The sequence below is a fragment of the Gracilinanus agilis genome, chromosome 1 (assembly GCF_016433145.1).
Source record: "Gracilinanus agilis isolate LMUSP501 chromosome 1, AgileGrace, whole genome shotgun sequence".
Taxonomy (NCBI): Eukaryota; Metazoa; Chordata; class Mammalia; order Didelphimorphia; family Didelphidae; genus Gracilinanus; species Gracilinanus agilis.
Genome location: NC_058130.1, coordinates 56,895,990 through 56,916,080, shown reverse-complemented (window position 1 = coordinate 56,916,080; position 20,091 = coordinate 56,895,990). Strand labels below are relative to the sequence as shown.

The following is a 20,091-nucleotide window of genomic DNA, read 5'->3' as shown; positions in this document are numbered from 1 at the left end:
TTCCTTCTTTCCTTCCTTCCTTCCTTCCTTCCTTCCTTCCTTCCTTCCTTCCTTCCTTCCTTCCTTCCTTCCTTCCCTCTCTCTTTCCCATACCTTCAGTCTTAGAATCAGTGCTAAGTATTGTTTCCAAGGCAGAGGAGTGGTAAGGGCTAGTCAAATGGAGTCAAGTTACATAGGTCACACAGGAAGTGTCTCAGGCCAAATTTGAACCCAGAACCTCCTGTTTCCAGGCCTGGAACTTTATTCATTGAGCTAGCTAAGCAGACTCTCTCCTAAGCAGTCTTCCCAATGATCCCATTATAAGAGTTCTCCCTCCTCTGATTTATCAAAATATTTTTTATTTTTCTTATAGTACTCATTAGCTTGCACTATTATAGTTGCTTGTGGACATACTCTTCCAACTAGACTGTAAGCTCCTTGAGGGCTGCAGTCATGCTTGCTTTGCACATAACAGGCATCCAATAAATGTTCCCTGCTATCCTCTCTACAGTTAAAATCAATATATCAGTAACATCACTCTTGGACTGTACTCAATATCATCTGCAGCCTTATTATTTTAGAAAACTCTCTCTTCTCTACATTCAGCTCCAAGATTGGACACAGAATTTGGTGCTTACAACAGAGAGGCTGGCAGATTGGGAGCTGCACCCAACCCAAATAGGATGGATGGAAAACATGAAGGTTTTTGATGCAATGCAAAACTTTTTTTTAAGCCTTTATCTTCTGTCCTAGTGAAAACTCTTAAGACAGAAAGAGCAGCATGGGCTAAGCAATTGAGGTAGTGCCTTGACCAGAATCTCACAACTAGGAAGCATCTGTGGGCAGATTTGAACTCAGATTCTCCCTTCTCTGGGCCTGGCTCTCTATTCACTGAGCCACCTAGTTGCCCTGCAAAACTTGATTTTAAAGTAAAATACAGGGAGAGAAAATAGACAGAAAAGAAAATGTTGAGAATGGAACAACCACAAAAAATCTTACCACCCCAAATTAAATATAACCCACTCCAGGGGAGGCATTATGGTTTCTACTTGGGGAAACCATTGTTGACTAACCTACCAGGGTTCAAGGTGGTTGAAATTTACCTTTGTATTACATGGAGGTAATTGGTTTGGATTTTCAGAAATGTCCTAGACTATGTGCTATTAAGAAAAATGAGTCAGCACTGGTGATAGGGGCTCTTGGAGAGGACAAGGTTACAGTTTAAAGACAGAAATGAAGGGTAGGGATAAAGGGATAGAAATATGTAAACCACAGGGACCCCTCTGTATCTGAGATTTCATAAATGATTTGTGAGAAGGAAATCTCTAAGATTGTAGATAATATTAAATTTCTCGGGTGTGTGTGTGTGTGTGTGTGTGTGTGTGTGTGTGTGTGTGTGTATGTGTGTGTGTGTGTGTGTGAAACGACACACCTATGGGGACAGACAGCAAAAATCAACCAGAGTAGACTGAGTGCCTCTCATGGGTCTGTGTGAGAGCAGATCAGCTTGAGGCAAATGCAAAATAATACATTTGTTGGAAAATAAGCTGAGCTATATTGAGAGTACTGTGGGTTTCAAAATCCCAGTTATGACCCAGGAAAGGGAAAATGGGAAATCACTGAAAACCGTTCCCTGAAATATCATCCCGGTGTACAGCTGCAGCCAAAAAAGGTCAATAAAATTCTGGGCATCATCAGGAAATTTACAGGAAACTGACCAGTACACATTATCTTTCCCTTGTACCGCCTATGGTACAGCTGGACACCTGGGAATCCTGTGTCCAATTATGGTTGCCAGCCTTCAAGGAAGGTTTAAAGGAACAAGAGGTTAATGAAATCATCAAGGATGTGTGTGTGTGTGTGTGTGTGTGTGTGTGTGTGTGTGTATGGGGGCTCGATGCCAATTAAGAACAAACCAAAGAAATCTGGGAAGTCAAGGTTGTAGGGTCATAGAGTCATAGATTGAGAGCTGGAAGGAGTTTGGAGAAAAAGAAGGCAATGAGAAACACGTATCTAGACCTGTGTGCCAAATCTTGGTATTCTACCACTTGGGGACACTATTTAAAGCTTGAAAGCTGTAAGTGTAAGACAAAGAGAAGGAAATATTGTTTTATGCAGTGGACAACAAATCTGTGCAACTCATGTGTTACCTCAAGGAGTGATATACCTGAAAAGAAAAATACTTTCAGAAATGACTCAGGTAAATTCACGGATGAAAGCTCCACTCAGTGTTGTAAAGGATAAACAAGACTTCGGAGGCTAAATCCCATATCTTTGAGGCTGATGTCTAAAAGGCCAATTATATCTCTGCATAAACTGCCTCTCAGGGAGACAGCAAAATCTCTGCTACCAAGATCGCCAAATATAGGTGATCTTGACTTCCCATCACATATTATAATGTGGTCCAATATATCTAAAAATGTCTTGGCTGGTTATTTTTCTTCCTCTTTCTGATTGCATGGCTCTGTTTTCCACTGAGCAAATCGCACATGGTTCTCCTGGGTTGGCTATTGCTAAAGACAATAAACCCCAAACATTGTGTCTTGGCTGTCTCATGTTCTTTGTTTCCTCTTGCTGGTTTCTACTCCCAATTTTTCCTTCTTTCTCTTGTTTTTTTGATCCTAGATGTAGAGGGTGGAAAAGAATCCGTGAGGTTACATAGCCTTAGGCTCACAGGAGGATCAGAGATTTTGAACTAGAAGGGATCGAAAAGATCATCTTTCCTAAACCAGTCATTTTACAGCTGAGTAAACTGAGGTCCATTGCCTTGCTGAAGGTCTTACAGATAGAAAGTATCAGAGCTGGGATCAAAACCCAGTCCTATGTCTCCAAATCCAGCGTTCTTTCCATTATATTACATTGCCTCTTTAAACCCTTTATTTTAGGAAGAAGAATTAGACCTAGGATTTCAATGGAATGGGAACTCCTTTTTTACCAATGCAGGTTGGCACCTTTTCTGCAACTTGGTCTTAACAGAGTTGCCTGGGGCTCTGAAAATTAGTTGACTCATCCAGGGTCACCAAGCTAGGATGTGTCAGAGGCAGGACTTGAATTCAAATCTTCCTGGCTTGGGGACCAGTTCTTGATCTACCATGCCAAGCTGCCTCCTGAATCCCACTTTCTCCCATCCCACTCACACCACATTTTACAGAAAAGAGAAGGAAGAAGTCCAGAGGAGGAAAAGAACTAGTTCAAATTCACAAAGATAGATGGATAGAAACAAATCCAAGTTTAGACTCCAGGTCTCCTGCCTCCTGGTCAAAGACTACCTTAGGGGTCGGGTTTATTTATTTGAGGTTCTCAAAACCTGGGGCTTTAGGGGTGGTACCTTTGAACTAGGAACCGTTAGGTCCTACAGCTGCCAGGTTAGTCCTGTATTAGACAGAGGTAAACATGAACGCCTATCAAATCTCAACTTCTTTTTTCCTGGCTCTTTTAGAGACTTAAATAAATAGAGACAAATAAACAAAAAATTTAATAGGTCCAACTACCCGCCTTCCAATGAACTAATATATAACCACAACTCTTAAAATCATCCATGCCAATTGAATATCACTCAGCTGGCAAAAACACTAATACTGGCCCAACAATTGGGCAAAAACAAATGATCCAAGTAGTTTGTTAATTAGCTATATATAGTGTGTTATCTTATTTTTTAAAAAAGATGCATGAATGTTAAAACAGGGCTCTCCAAAAGGCTCTGCCAAGATCTATTAATTCTATTTCTACAACATCACTCCTATCTGTCTCGTTTCAACTACAGAGCCACCATTTTATTACTAATTCTGACCTTTGGTTCCTTTCCCTTGTTCTTGTTCTTTCTTCTTCCCCATACCTTCTGTCTTAGAATCAATACTGTGTACTGGTTCCAAGGCAGAAGAGTGCTAAGGCTAGGCAATGGGAGTTAAGTGACTTGCCCAGGGTCACACAGCTAGGAAGGGTCTGAGGTCAGATTTAAATTCAGGACCTCCTGTCTCTAGTCCTGGCTCTCAATCCACTGATTCACCCAGCTGCTCCTCCTTGATCAACACTTAACAGAATTTGAATTGGTCTCCTTTGCTCCCACTATCTCTCTTCTCTAATCCTTCCTTCACAGAGTAGCTGAAATAATTTCCTCATGGCATAAATCTGATTATTTAACTCCCCAACTCAAAAGTGCTCAGCACAGAGTCTGACACATAATAGGCACTTAATAAATGCTTACCGACTGGCTGAAAATCCCAAAGGAACTCTCAAATGACTCTTGCATGAAATATAAACTCTTCAGTCTAATATTAAATGTTTTACTTAAAAAGGCTACAATTTACCTTTCTAGACTAATTTCATTTTACTTGCTTTGAAGACGATGTTTTGGCTGAATTGGCCTATGAGTGGTTGACGATGGGCCTTTCTCTTGAACTTCGCTTTCTACCTCCCCCATGCTTGAGGGGACGCATGGCCTCCCCAGCCCCACGTTCCCTGTCTTTCCCCAAGGCTCAGGTCAGATGGATGCCCTTCCCAATAAGAAGTATTCTGTGTGGCCCCAACTTGTTAGCATTATCTCTCTCCTATTTACTTTTCCCTCTTGGTTCTATATCTTCCAATAGAAATGGCCTTAGATTCCCCCCCAAAAAATTCTCAGGGGGAGACGTGGCTTCATTTTATCTGTTTATCCCAGTACCTTTTATAGTGTTTGTCACACAGTAGGTGCTTAAACATCTGTTTAGTTGAACCTAAGATGTATTCACTTAGCAACAAATCTGGAAACAAGTCAAAGCTCTTTTCAAAAGCTCTGGCAATATATTAAAAATGCATATTAATAGTCATATTTGCATGGATTAATGCCTCAAGAAATCTCTTGGGCAGCCCTCTTTCTTGTCTACCATCATTGTTCTACTTTTGATTTTTTTGTTTTCAGGTTCTCCTGATTTCTTTTCTAGGACCTTAAGATTTGACTGATGACATCATTTTGATCAGAGTTTGGGGGAATTTCCCACTCATTCATATCATCTCCTTGGACCTTAGTTTCTTCGTCTATAAAATGAGGGGGCTGGACTGGATAACTCCTAATGCCCTTTTCCATCTATTAATTCATGATCCCATTACTTAGAGCTAGACGTGGCCTTAGATTTACAACCCTCCTATCCCTCCACCCCCCCAAACCCAAACTGTACATTTCTATCCCCAAGGAATGTGATAAACTTTAGGTCATAAAAATAGTTCTTTTGTAGTTTTGTATTTCTCATACTGCTTAGAACCAGTTGTATTTCTGGTGACAAGAAAAAGAAAAGAGCATAACTTCCAGTGTGCCCATAGTAAACAGAGTAATGCCCTGGGGCTCAAAGTCCAAAATAGTACAAATAGTATAAAAAGTTTTACTCACTATTTGTAGATAGAGCACAGCCGCCATCTCTTAGATATGGCGTGAAAAGTTGGCAGGCAGAGCCCAAGGGTTTGTCTATTTATTTATTGTTTTATGACAAACCAGGGTGCTGAGAATGGTTTTTCTGAAAGCTGCCCTCTGTTTGTTTTCATCCACAAACATAGAATCATGTGACAATGATATACCTTCTGTGAATATTACCCCAGGGTAGTAGCCAAACATGAGGCACTTCCAAAGTCCATCTGGTTATCAATCGCCATTCATGCAACAGAGCACCAAAGTTCTTCTACCAGTTTCCTCGACTGTCAGAGTTCAGAGAGACCTCTGCTAATGGACAAGCTGTCAGGGGGACCCTTGAGTTGTCCTCATGGATGACCGCTTGCTCTGAGCCCTTAGAAGAGGTCCTGGAAAGGCAGTCTCCTCTCAAACATCTGTCCTAATGGAATGCTGTGGAGTAGCTCTCAGTTCCTCTGCTTAAGATTGACAGTAGCAGTGCTCTTGGTTAGACACCAAAAGGGGTACATTATACTCAAAATGCTGATCTTGAAATGAAGATAGCCTTCGTGTTCCCTAAAAGGACATGGCAACCCTTTTCTCTGATAAACACATTTGTTCATCAGACTAGCAAGTTATCATCTCTTTTGGACAGAGGAAAGTGCTTAACCCTTTTGGTGTCATGGACCCAGTGAAACTTATAGATCCCTCCTAAGAATAATGTTTTTAAATGCATAAAATGAAATAGGGTTACAAAAAAACCCCAATTATATTGAAATGCAGTTATCTAGCTAGCGATTGCTATTTCACATAAATAGATGCTTCATTGCAAGATTTTACAGTTTCAAGTTCGTGTATCCCGGGTTTAGAACCCCTGATTTGGGAAGCGAGGCAATAGAAGGTTTCAAGGGATGCAATACTGCTTCCTAAAAGAGGAACAAGAGCAAAAGCTAGATGGTCACATTTCAGAATCTTTTGGGGAGAGATGCCTGCAATATCCTAGTTCCTCTCTAAGTTCTCCCTCCAGCTCCAAGATCCTATAACAGCTCAGATTTCTAAGGCTTTAAAGTTGAAAGAGTGTTTTGCTCCCAAAGACCCAATAAAAGGAGGCAGTGCAGAGAGGAGCACCCCCATTTCACAGATGTGGAAACCCAAGTTCAGAGCACTAAGGTGACAACGCTGTCACCACACAACCAGAAAGCAGCAGAGCCTGGATATAAGCCCTGATGTCCTGACACTAAGTCCCATATTCTTTCCTATATTCAATGACATAAGTGTATTGGAATACACTTGGGTTCTTTTCAATACACCCAAGACATAAGTTTGATTGGGGTAGAGGATAAAGAAGGAAGGGGTCAGGGCAGAAGTTTAGCAGGAATGTAAGCTAGATGAGCCAGGGCCAGGTCTGGATGGTGGCCCAAGAAGGGAAAGCTGGGGTTGCTTTGTAGAGGGGGAAAATGGTGAAAACAAACCTTGCCCATTTCACAAATTTGCTCAGGGTTTGTAACTAGACAAATGTATATATTGCAGAGCCCAGGTGAGTGATTCAGTGCACTAAATCCCAATCAATTAAAAAGTGCTTTTATCTGAATGCTTGATTGCATTTGCTAAGAACCAGCCTGGTGCCATGGAAAGAACACCGGATGTGAAATCAGAATCCTAGTCTGCATTGCCTGAGTTATCTTGGACTAGGCATTTCCCTCTCTTAGCTTTGGTTTCAACATTCATAAAACCAGGGTTGGATTAGACAATGTAGGGAAACATTTGTCTCTGGGTCATAGGATCACAGGTTTATAAGCTTTAGAAATGAAAGAGGTTGTTATTTGCAACATTCTCTCATTTTACAGATGAGGAAACTGAGGTGCAGAGCAGGAAAGCAATTTGTCCAAGTTTGCAAAGGTTCTCAGGAGCAAAGCTGGGACACGAATTCTAATTCCTAAGTCAGCTGTCCCATTCTTAGAATCCTTGGTCTGATTAAATTTCATTATAGAAAAAAATCCAGGCCTCATAGGGATAAGATCAACAAGATCTCTTAAAATGGGTCATGACCATCGATGGGAAAGCAAGTAATAATGTCAATTTTTAAAAATGGCCCCTCTGAGAAAGTGCCTTAATTTCTCCCCTCTTCCTGGGGCTCTGGGTTATGGGAGCAGGCTTCTCTTGTTCTGGCCCGAGCAGCAGCAATGATGTCAGTCCCAATAGGGTGTGTAGTGGGATTCAAACGGCTCCACCACGCCAGCTATAACCACCTCTTAGAGATCTCCACCCACTTAGGAGCCCTGACTTCTGCAAACCGTTCCCTCTCTAGGCAGCGATCCCTACTTCCATAAGTCCTGGCCAAAAGATAACAGAACAACACCCTCGAGATACACTCTACCAAAAGAACAACATGATTGTGTCAATGAAGAATGAACTGCTAGTCCTTTTGGAAATTACTTTCTGGTTTTTCTCTCCCATATTCCTCCCTCTGCAACTACTTCATCCTCCTGCTGCCTAATTTGATTTTGCAGGATATCAAGAAAATAAAAAGCCAAATAGCTTTACTTCAGCCTTGGCTGTCTGGGGAATAGGCTTTTCTAGTTTCGGATTGCCTTGCTTCTGCTTCCACGACCTCCACTCTTGCAGGCTCCCCCCCGTATCGGGGCACTCCTGACAGGAGTTTGGTCGGAAGATGCCAAAGTTCCTCTGCTTGGGTCCTAGAATTTCCGAAGGGCTAAGCAACGGTTTTCGGTTTTTGCCATGAAAAGAGAAGCTCAGCACAGGCCACTATTCTCTCGAATTGTCTGCAGTGGTTTGTTGCCAAAGGATTTACCTAGAGCGAGTTTTAAAAATGAAATGAGATGGGTCTGGTCTGTGTAACCCTCAGTAATGGATTTGGGAGCTGGAATGGGGGTGGGAAGTAACTGGTTGTATAAGCTGAAATTCTAAATGCCTGAGTAAGCTGCAATAACAATAATAAGTGGCATAAATCTAGTTTTTCCAGGTTTCAAAAGCATTTCACAGATATTGTAACCCTATGAAATAAGTCCTACAATTAATATTACTCCAGCTTTCTAGATGAAGAAACCAAGGTTCAAAGAAGAGGCAACTCTTAGGATTACAATGGATGAAGCGTTGGACTTAGAAGTCCTTCTTCAGACACATCCTGGTCAAATCACTTAACCTCTGTTTGCCTTAATTTCCTCATCTGCAAAATTGAGATAAGATAGGACAGTACCTACCACCACAGGGTTGCCATGAAGACAAAATGAGATATTTGTAAAGTGTTTTGCAAGGGCGCCACTGGGTAGTACAGTGGATAGAATGCTAGAACTGGAATCAAGAGGTTAAATTGGGTTCTAGAATTTCTGAAGGGCTAAGCATTGTCATTGGGTTCAAATATGGCCTCTGACACTTACTAGCTGTATGACCCTGGGCAAGTCACTTAACTTCAATTACCTAGCCCTTATTGCTCTTCTGTCTTAGAATTGGTACTAAGACAGAAGGTAAGGGTTTTAAGGGGGAGAGAGGTGAAGTGTTTTGCAAGCCTAAAAGCTATATAAATACTAGGCATTGATAAGTTAAGTAAATGATCCAGGGTCTCTTAGCTAGTAAGTATCTAGAGTAGGATTCAAACTCAGCTCCTCCTGACTCCCTGTATAGTTTTAGCCTTTTTCCAATGCTGTGATCCCTAGCACTGCTATCACCTTTTATACCTGTCACTCTCCCAGACAATGTTGACTCTCTTGGACTGTAGATGGGGTTAGTAGGTCTGGGATGGATGGCCATGGAAGAGTCTGGGGCTTCTGAAGTCAGTCTGGTCCTATAAAGCTGATGGAGTTTTCTTTTGGGTTTTTCTACCACCCTATTCAGCAGCCTTCTCCCTGTTTCTGGTTCTCCACTCTGAACTCCATGTTATCGTTGGGTTATCATCATTTCTTCTAAGGTATAAAAGAGAAGCAAAATGGCATCTCATAGGGCAGACAAACATTTTCATAAGAAAACTCTTCTAGATCGAATGGATCTCTAATCTGTAATGATTGAATTTCAGGCACTGTGACAGGTAGTGGGGAGAGAATTTTCTGTAGGGGGTCGACCTAGTGTCTGAAATGACAACACTAAGTTCCTGGATGGTCAGTCTAGGCTGGCCCTTCTAAAATTCTAATATGGTGGGAGAAAGAAGAGGGAAGATGACAAAGGGACATGGGGATAAAAGTTATGGATGGGATAAGGAGGAAAACAAATATGTGTAAAACTTTGGGTCAGCTCACTTCCCTAATTCCTAATTAGATTGTATCCTTCCTGTGTATCTTCCTCCTCTTCCCTGGCCAGACACGAAAGGATATCAGGGTTAAGTAATTTGCTGCCTTTTCTCTTTATTTTTTTCCTCTTAAGAAAACCCCAAGCCCTTTCTTTCTTAGTAACAACTTTAAGACAGAAGGGAAAGGCTAGGCAAATGAAGCTAAGTGTCTTGTCCAGGGTCACACAGCTAGGAGGTATCTGAGGCCAGATTTTAACCTGGGTCCTCCTGACTCCAGGGCTTCTCTCTTTCTCCTTCCCTCTCTATCCTTCTCCTTCTTCCTCTCTGTCTCAACTCTTATTTTCCATCTTAGCATCAATGATAGACAGAAGAGCAGGCTAGGCAATAGGAATAAAGTCACTTGCCTAAGGTCACATGGCTAGGAAAGCCAGATTCAAACCCAGGTCTTCTTGACTCCAGGTCTGGGGCTCTATTCACTGTGCTACCCAGCTGCCCTTTGCTTTTTCTCTTAATAGTGACTTCTGGATTTGAATTAAATCTTAAAGTAGTCAGTATTTGGTTAATCACCCTTTTAAAAATGTGAAATAAAAAGATCATCTTTCCCTCGCTATGACAGTAGAATGTCCAGATATCTATTTCTAGGTCTTTTTTATTTTTCAGCATATCCTTTAGTATGCTGAATTTCCGTTACTTAAATATCCATTTAATGAAACTATTTTTGATTAAATGAATGACCACTTGACTTGTGATGTAAATTTAACAAATCATATGAATTGGTTGTGCCAGTCCAATCTTACCACTGAGACTGTGGGAATCCAACATTTAGTCCAGCCAATACCCATCACTGTAGCTAATTCAGCTACTTGGAAATAAGATTCCATTGTGAAAGAGGTTGAAATGAAGGGGATGGCTGTGCCTCAGTTAATTTCACACAGATAGGCACAATCTCCCCGTCACCTCTATGCTGAAATCTCATGCTTGCCAAGGACAATATATCCACATCCTGTGTTACTAACTCAATGAAAGCAAGGAAACAGGAGAAGGAACTACTTCTTGGTCTTGCTTCCCTTGATGCTTATTTCTAGGCACACTAGGACTGGACAAATTCTGCTTTTCCATAAGGCATCATCGCTAAGAAATCATCAGGAAATTTTCCCAATGTATGGCTGGTCTCTCTCTTTTTTAAAACCCTTACCTTCTGTCTTAGAATTAATACCACATTTTGGTCCCAAAGCAAAAGAGTGGTAAGGGCTAGGCAATGGGGTACGGCTCTCTTTTTAACCAGATTTCACTGGCTCACTTCTAGACCCTAAGAAAAAGAAGCATATCTGTCCATCCTCAGAAGATCATTGTAGTCTTTTTCTAGATGTTCTGTAACGAGTTCAATTAATTCCCTAGATAGTGATGGGCAAACATGGAATTTACCATGATGGGCAAGTCTAGCATGTAGATAGTACTCCAGTAGTTGGCCAGATTTTTGTTCTCCCTTGACTACCATCTGGTTTCAAATTAGACACCGAGATAGTTTGATTAGCTCTCTTGAGGTTCTATGACATTACCGAGTACAGTCTTGCCGGAGGAAGACAAATTACATATTGGATACACTAGGATGTGTTCAGCATAGTTTGTTGAATGGAACGGAATTGAACTGAATATTGGTTGCTCCATGCTAATCCCAGGAAGCAGCTTTGCCTCTTGGGGAATCTTATTAATCATCGCATCCTTCTTGTTCATGAGTTCCACTCTGGGTTATGGAGGCAATGAGAAAGGGAGTCTTTCTGGTGACAGACCTGGGGGCCACGGGTCCAAGTCCATAGACTGTCATAGAAAGTTAGAGCTTGGAGATAGTTTGAAGATAATTAAATCGAGAAGATAAAAGAGGAAAAAGCTCTCACTCTGGAGTTGGAGGACCTGGGTTCCTTGGTCACTTTCTCCCCATGTGAACCTCCCTGGGACTTAGTTACCATATGAATGAAGGATTTATACTAGATATATAAAAGCAAAATAAAGGAATTTATACTATATGACTTTTTTTTTTAAACCTTTATCTTCTGTCTTGGAGTCAATACTGTGTATTGGCTCCAAGGCAGAAGAGTGGTAAGGGTAGGCAATGAGAGTCAAGTGACTTGCCCAGGGTCACACAGCTGGGAAGTGTCTGAGGCCAGATTTAAATCTAGGACCTCCCATCTCTAGGCCTGGCTCTCAATACACTGAGCTACCCAGCTGCCCCCTATACTACATGACTTCTGAAGTCCCTTCCAGCTTGAAATCGAGAATCTTATAAATCCAACCCTTGTATTTTACAGATGAGGAAACTGAGGCCCACAAAGGAGATATGATTTTTTTAGACCTCAGGAACCCCAATTTCCTAGTCAGATTCTCTTTTACCACATCATATTTCCCGCCTAATTCCATGTTTCCAGCCTATAAACATTAACGCCTTTTCCTAATTGCATTCTGGCTCCAAGTCCTGCAGATGCAATTGATGAGGGACCCCAAGGAATGGGTAGCAGAAAAAGTGGAAAGTGTTTTTTTAAACCCTTACCTTCTATCTTAGAATTGATGTTATTGGTTCCAAGGCAGAAGAGCTGAAAGGACTAGGCAATTGGGTTAATTAAGTGACTTGCCTATGGTCACATAGCTAGGAAGTATCTGAAGCCAAATTTGAACGTAGGACTTCCAATCTCCAGGCTTGGCTTCTCTATCCACCGAGCCACCCAGCTGGCCCAGGAAACATTTTTACACTTCATTTTTATATTTGATGTTGGGCCATTCCAGTTCTTAGAGGCGTGATGATGCCTTGAAAAAATTATTGACATCTTTCATTTTTATATCAATTCCATTTCCCACTATCTCAGCCTCTCATGGAACTCTTCCTTATACACGTGTCCTTAAGATATTGTAGCAATTCTTTTTTATAGCATTGCTACTACCCAAGGATTGCCTCTGTCCCTACTAAAAAACTCTTCTATGTAACAAGGAAGTATATATAATCAAGCAAAATGAGTCAATGTATTTGTCCCATCTGACAACACATGCCTCATTCTGTACCTGGAGTCCACCACCTCTCTGCTGGGAGGAGGAAGGTAGACTGAATGCCTGTCCAAGGTCCTTGCTCAGGTGCTCCTGCTTTAAAGGGCTGTTGTAGCTAAGTTTTTTGTCATCAGGAAAAGGGAAGAATATATCATCAACCGAAAAAGAGGGAAGGCAAGATGAATGGACTGGAATTATTTCCTTAAGGTTAAGGTGACCTACGAATGCTAGGTCTGTTCGCAAGGATTTTATTAGGTGAACTTGGATTTCCCCCTTCTCTTTTCTGTGTGTTTACTTACTCTATCTAAAAACATTTCCTGTGTTCAGACTCAGTCTGAAGTATGTAAGAGCCAAGAGCAGAGGGTATTGTTTGTGTGTGTGTGTGTGTGTGTGTGAGTGTGTGTGTATGTGAACATGGTAAATCATTTACTCAAAGGAAAGAGAAAAGCCGCCCCACCAATGAAGATAGCAAAAGAGAACTAACTGATTTGTCTGTCGTCTTTCCTGTCAAGATCGCCCTCGCCTTGGCTTTGGTCAGAGGGAAGGACTTTATGTATGAGTCATACAGATGTTTTGCCAGGGCTCGGAGATCAGCAGACTCGGGGTTCAGCTGGTCGATATCACTAGAGATCTCCGCCAACAGCTTCTCCTTCTCGGCCTGTGGCATCCGCCCAAACCTGATCGCTGCAGAGGAAGAAGGAATGACAGAATGAATCATTATGTTCCTGGTGCTCAGAATGTTCTCCTTTCTCAGTCCTCATACCCCGCCTCCCGTAACCCCCAAATCTTGGGTTCTAGTTTCTTTCAATGGTCTTTCCAGAATCACTATATCTCACTGGAGTGCCACAGACAATAAGTAATGATCAATTATTGGATTTGTTAACTGGAAAAAAACCAAACCACCTACATGTGCATGTAGTATATAAATATGAATTCAGTTAATAAATCCAACAATTGTTATTGTATATTATATGTGCATATACACACACGCATATATATATATATATATATAGAGAGAGAGAGAGAGAGAGAGAGAGATCAAGAGAGAGGAAGAGAGACAGAGACAGAGTAGAAAGGGAAGAGACAGAGAGGAGAGAAGACAGAGAAGAGGGAGAGAGAGAATAAAAGAGAGGGAGGAGAGAGAGAGAATAAAGAGAGGGAGGAAAGAGAGAGAGGAGAGAGGAGAGAGAGGAGAGAGAGAGAGAGAGAGAGAGAGAGAGAGAGAGAGAGAGAGAGAGACAACATGTTAGTGTGAATGTTTGTATATGTGTATATACACACACGGGGGGATAATAACACCTGGAGGGATCAGAAAAAGCCTCACAGAGATTGGGATTTGATCTGAACTCGGAAGGAAAATAAGGATCCTGAGAGATGGAAGGAAGGAGGACATTTTTTCCAGGCACAGGAAAGCATTTGTACAAAGGAATGAAAGCAGGAGAAAAGAAAAGATAGAGAGGCTAAAAGAAAGGGAGGGGAGAGAGACAGAGAAGGGAGAAAGTGAGAGAGAGAACACAAAAGAAAAAACATTTTCTTTTTTATGATCCATAGTTAGGAGGAACCTTTTAGATAGTGTAGTCTGACTCCCTGACCTTACAGAAGAGGGGTCTGAGGTCTGATGCCCAAGGTCACAAGAATAGGAAGCAGAAGAGAAGAGAGTTAAATCCAGGCTCTGACTCCAAATTCAGTGTTCCTTCCACTGTGTGGCTTACCTCAAGAGTCAAGTACAAACTCTTCTGTTTGGCATTTTAAAATCTTTTGGCTCTCATTTTACCTTTCCATCCCAATAACAGCCCCTTCCTTTCCCATACACACTATATGATTCAGCCAAAGAAGCCTTCTTGCTGCTCCTCACATATAGCCCATCTCCTGCTTTCATTCCTTTGTACAAATGCTTTCCTGTGCCTGGAGAAAATGTCCTCCTTCCTTCCATCTCTCAGGATTCTTAGTTTCCTTCCAAGTTCAGATCAAATCCCAATCTCTGTGAGGCTTTTTCTGATCCCTCCTGGTGTTATTATCCTCCTGTGTGTGTGCATGTGCACACACACACACACGCACACACACATATACATACATACACACTACCATGTTGTCTCCTTGATTCAATTCATCTTTGTATCCCCAGAGCCAAAGACCTTGTAACAGTCCCTTGCACACAGAAGATTCTGAAAAAATGTTTGTGGATTGTTTGATTGATTACGCCATGCTTCTTCTGAATAGATTATGATCGAGAGTCCCATTGTGGTAAGCGTGTGTGTGTGTGTGTGTGTGTGTTGGGGATCATGTTGTTGAAGACATTATCCTGAGTTCTGACAGAGCTTAGAACCTAGAAGGGGAGAGAAGTCCACGGATCCTCACCCAACTATTAATGTAGTGTCTTTGGTCCTACCACTGAACTCTCTACACTAAAAAGACTATTTCTCTGCTCACATTTGGGCACTGTCACTAGGGTTAAGTAACGGTATATTTTTTCAGGGGTGGGAGGAAGTTTAGAAGAAAGAAAGGAAGAGCCATTTGGGAGGAAGTGGGGGCCTGGGTTAGAGGCGGAATGATCCATTTGTAACTCTTCCAACTTCTGGTACCTTCTTTTCCTATTGTAAGATCTTCCCTTGTACAGCATTTCTTAACTGCCAGTTTGGGGGCACATATTTTGGAATGCAACTTGTTCCTGCTGCAGGGAGATTTGGATTGCTTCTTGTTACAACATTCTATTGAGCCAGAAATAGCATTTCCATTAAGAATGAAAATAATTTAAGACATGCAATGAGTGCAAAGAACAGATGGCTCTCGGAGTCAAGGAGTCTCTGAAATGGTCCCTGACTCTATCATTGAGGATCCTTGTGATTTTAGTCAAGTCATTTCTCCCTCAGCATTACCATGTAAGAAGAGAGAAGAAAGCTGGACTAGATGATTCCTAAGGACCTTCTTAGCTCTTATATCCTATGGTTCCCTGAAAAACCATTGCCCAGTGGTTTTTACTATAGGGTTCTCCTAAAGAAAAAGCCCCCTTTACTACAATTTCATCTTGAAAGCTTAGCACCAGCTCATCTGGGGCAAGCCTAAGACTTAATTTCCTCATCAAGAAAACAAGAGAGTTGAGGCTAGATAGATAGTCTAGAAGGCTTCTTTCAGCTCTAAATTCTATTCATCTCATGACATAAGCTCTATTTCTTTTGGAAACCTACTTTATATCTTCTGAATTCACAAGAAGAGAAAAGCCAAGAGGAAAGAGAAACTCATTCCATTGCTGAGATCATTTAGATAATCCTGGATTTTGGACATTTCCCAACATGCCTCCTGCTCATGGCTACTTTAAGGATAAATTTGTCCGCAGACAATTGATAAATATAAATTTATCCATATTGTTTTTTGCTCCCTTCCTGTTTGATTCCATAGGGAGGGTAGATAAGTCTTCCTTGGAAGATAGGGAAATGCCCAATGGGATAGTATAGCATGAGTATTAGGGCACTGAAGAATAGGCCCTACCAAGGTGTCAGGTTTCATAAGAGCGAAAAGAAACAAAAAAATGCTATTGTAAGAGGAGAAGGTCATAGGGGCCAGAGCTGGATATCACTGTAGAGAGCATCGTGTCCAACTTTTTCATTTTATAGAAGAGGAAACTGAGACCTAGAGAAGGAAAGACCTGATGTTATAAAATGTAGGAGTAGTGAAGCAAAGGATTTGAAATGAGATTCTCTGAATCTTTCCCCCCACTATACACCCTACTACATCTCTGTTGTAGGGAAGATGGCAGTAGAAAGCAGCAAAATGTGTTGATGGAAGAGTTTTTCACGTTAAGAAAAAAAAGAAAAAAGTTTTAGAATTGACTGCCAACCAGGGCTGTGATACAGCAAGTAAATGGTGGTCAGGATGACCCATTGTTGGTTATTTCTAGGCTCGTGTTGTGCAATAGAAAGAAGTCTCAGTCTTATTAGGTTTCATGATGTTGTGAGTCCAATAGTAGTCTTTAGGATGGCTTACTTAAGAATAACAGAGAATAACATGTACAAAAAGGCAAGGGTGTTACTAAAATGCCACTAAAGAGGAAATAAATCCGACATGGACTTCTTGAATTTAGGCTGGGGAGGAACTTTGGAGAAATCATCTTGACTAAGCCCTTTGTTTTCTAAAAGATGGAGCTGAAACCCAGAGAGGTTAATTGAGTTACCCAAGATCACATAGCTAATTGTTGGCTTCTTGGACTAAAACCTAGGTCTCCTGACTCCCAAGGTGCTTCCTATTAGTCAACATTAGCAGCAGCCAAAACTACAGGCATTTTACATATTTCTGGGAGTGCTTTCATGCTACTTTCCCCAAAGGGATCATTCTTTTGGGATGGATCAAAAAAATGGTGATGTTTTATTTCTTTTTAATCACTGGAATATGACAGTGCTTATTTTATCTGCTATAATTCACCTATGAACATGAATTTTTGTATGTTGATCTCTCTGAAAAACATGAAATCCTAGGAAGCCAATTTTTTTGACCCATCAGCTTTGTCTCTATCACTGATAGAGGAGGTTATTTGAAAAAAAAAAGATCTGAGAGTTTCAATAGCCTGAAAGTTCAATGTTAGTTAAACATGTAATATGGTAGCCAAAAAGGTGATTTCATTCTCAGGCTAAATGAAGAAACAATTCCTCCATTGTCCCCTGCCCTAGCCAGACCACATCTTCAGTCCTGTGTTCAGGTCTGGAAGAACATGGATATATTTGAGAAAATGAAGAGATGGATAACCAAAAGGATGAAAGGCCTCAAGATCATTTCATATAGGTACATTTGATGTTTAACTATAAGAAGAGAAGATTTAAGGCAGATGTGACAACCACTTTCAAATATCTGAAAGGTCTGTCTTGTGGAAAGGGATTTTATTTGTTTATTTATTTTTTGCTAGACCTAGAAGAAATAACTTAAAGCAATGGATTGAATGTGCGAAGGGATACGTTTTACCTTGATGCAAAGACAAATTTTTTAACAATTAGGGCTTTCCCAAAGTGGAATGGGTTGCTTCAGAGAGTTAGTAGGTTTTTCCTTCAGTGGAGGTCTTTAAGCAGAGGTTGGAGGACCCCTTGTTAGGGAAAGGGTAGAAAGGATTCTTGATTGGGTTGGGTAAGATCATTTGTGGGCCTTTCCAACACTGACTAAGATTCCTCCATATGCTTATGCAACAAATGAAATTCAATTAACTTAATCTTGACTCTACCACCAACTCCCTCTATAACCCTGGGCAAGTATCTTAACCTTTTCAGGCTTTGGGTTTCTTGTCTGCTAAATGATAGGGCTGGGCTAGATAATCCCTGAGATCTCTTATTATCCTAACATTCTATGATCTGTGAACAATCTGTAGGTAAAATGAATTATAGGTATAATTTTGAAGTGTTGCAAGTCCAAAACCTACTACAGGGCAGGGTTATGCATCTTTCTAGAAGGGCTCAGTTTATATCCCAAGTGGAAAGAATTCTGAAATTGTGGGAGAAGTGAAAGATAAGATTTTTTTAAACTTCTGCATTTAAAACAAAAACAAAAATATTATTTTTTTTATTGCTTTCCTTGAAGATATATTGTCACTCCTTCAGAGAAATAAGTTTTTCAGAGGCAAAAAGGGACAAAAGGTGACCTACCCTCAATGCAAAGTCTTCAAGCATTTTTGGAAGTGGTATGATGAATGCCTTTCTTCTCCCTCCTTACTCCCAATTTTGTTTGCAGGACTCAGGTGCAATCACTTTGGTTTTAGTGCACCTCTGAGGTGGAAGGGATAGGAAACTACGGTGTATGCACCTCCCTGAATATTTTCTCAAGAGTACAGCTACAGTTTCTGCACACCTGATAGAATACTTCCCAAATGTTCCCTGAAGCTACTTATGAAATTGACTTTCTCACTTAAGCAATTCTGTATTGGATCTGACCTTATACCCATTTCTACCACTGTGGCAAAGGGCAGAATGCTCTCTGGGGTTCTTTACATTGGGTTTCTGTGCCCTGCCTGCATTTGGAAGCTGTGACACTGATAGAAGAGACTGATCAATTCCTAGAGATCAAGAAAGAGAGTGATGTCATTTTCTGTCTACTAATGGACAAAGAAATGAGAGGTACATGGTATAGTTGAACCACCACTGGCTTTGGTGTTGGATGTCCTGGATTAAAATCTTACCTTAGTCACTACCTATGTGACCTTGGGTAAGTCAATGAATTTTTTTGGTCCTCAGTTTCTTTATCAGTAAAATGAAGGGGGTTGGACCAGATGACTTTGGAGATCCTTTCTAGCTTTAGCTTTTTAATTCAAAGAATGCAATAAAAACTGCCTAGCCTTAACATTACAGTAACCATCAATTAAGAGCCTACTATGTATAAGGACCTGATCTGGCACATAATAATTGGTCATAAAATAAATGTGGTTGGCTGAGATGAAAGTGAAAATGTTTCTGACCTCATTCCACTGGCTTAAATAAGGTTTACTAGGTAGACATTGGAAAGAAGAAATGACCAAGGAATCAGACTGATGAGACTGGGAACCGGGAAACTGGAATTCAGGCTCAACTCTGTTGCTAATTAGTGGTAGATAAGTGTATTCATCTTTCTGGTCTCCAGTTTCCCTACTACTTGGGAAATGGGGGAATTGGACAAGATCATGGCTAAAGGTTTTTCCAGTGTTAAAATTCTGACAGATATTGTTCCTGAGATATTCTTCTTACTCCTAACAGCCATAAGCTATGGGGGAGAAAGAGACAAGTAAATTCTGGCACATTTTCTTTGCTCTGGGGTCTTCCCCTCATCCCCTAAGAACAGTTGATAAGCAAGTTCAAAATCCAGGTTTAAGATTTCAGGAGGTTTCTTGTTTGTAATTATTAATTCCCCAGGAATATTTTACTTGCCCTGGATTAAAAGAAGAGTCAATATTGGCACGCTCAGTGAGCCAAGAATAGTTTTGATAGATAAGTCATTAATCTCTTATGAGTGTGTATGTGCATATACACACAGACACTGTTATATAGTTATATAGTACACACTTAACAAAACATACCCAGCTTATGATTGGTCAGGGACAGATTCCATATACTTCATACAATACACACAAACTCCAAGAGTGAAGCGTAATGAGGTTGTGTGCTTTTTGGGTCTGGATATTATACTAAGGAGTAAAATGGCCAATGTTTCCAACTCCTGCCTACTTGTGAGGGGAGCCAGGAAGAGGAAGGCTAGTAAACTAAAGTGGATTCTTAATAGACCAGGAGCAATAGGAAACAATCCTATTAAAGTACGCCAATCCAAATGGTGGACTTGAAATTGTGACAGATACTTGACAGTGAATAAGGATGTGTCCCAAGATTAATTTGTCCCCTTTTTATATATGTTTGTTTTGCAATAGCCTCATCGTGCAAACACAGAGCTGGTGCAGAGCTCTGGTGCTGTTCATAGAGTTGCTGCCAATAAGCTATGTTTTTCCACCTCTCTCTCTTGAGAAAGAAACTTGGGAGTCGATGAT

The 20,091-nt window shown here is 40.9% G+C and overlaps 1 protein-coding gene across 1 annotated transcript in view; it reads right to left on the bottom strand.

Moving 5' to 3' along the window:
- Window positions 1-20,091, bottom strand: part of PPARG (peroxisome proliferator activated receptor gamma) — a 142,202-nt gene that overhangs the window by 22,360 nt on the left and 99,751 nt on the right. The window contains exon 5 of the mRNA XM_044666669.1: window positions 13,093-13,292. Coding sequence (XP_044522604.1) covers window positions 13,093-13,292 — 200 coding nt within the window. The remainder of the gene's footprint in view (window positions 1-13,092; window positions 13,293-20,091) is intronic.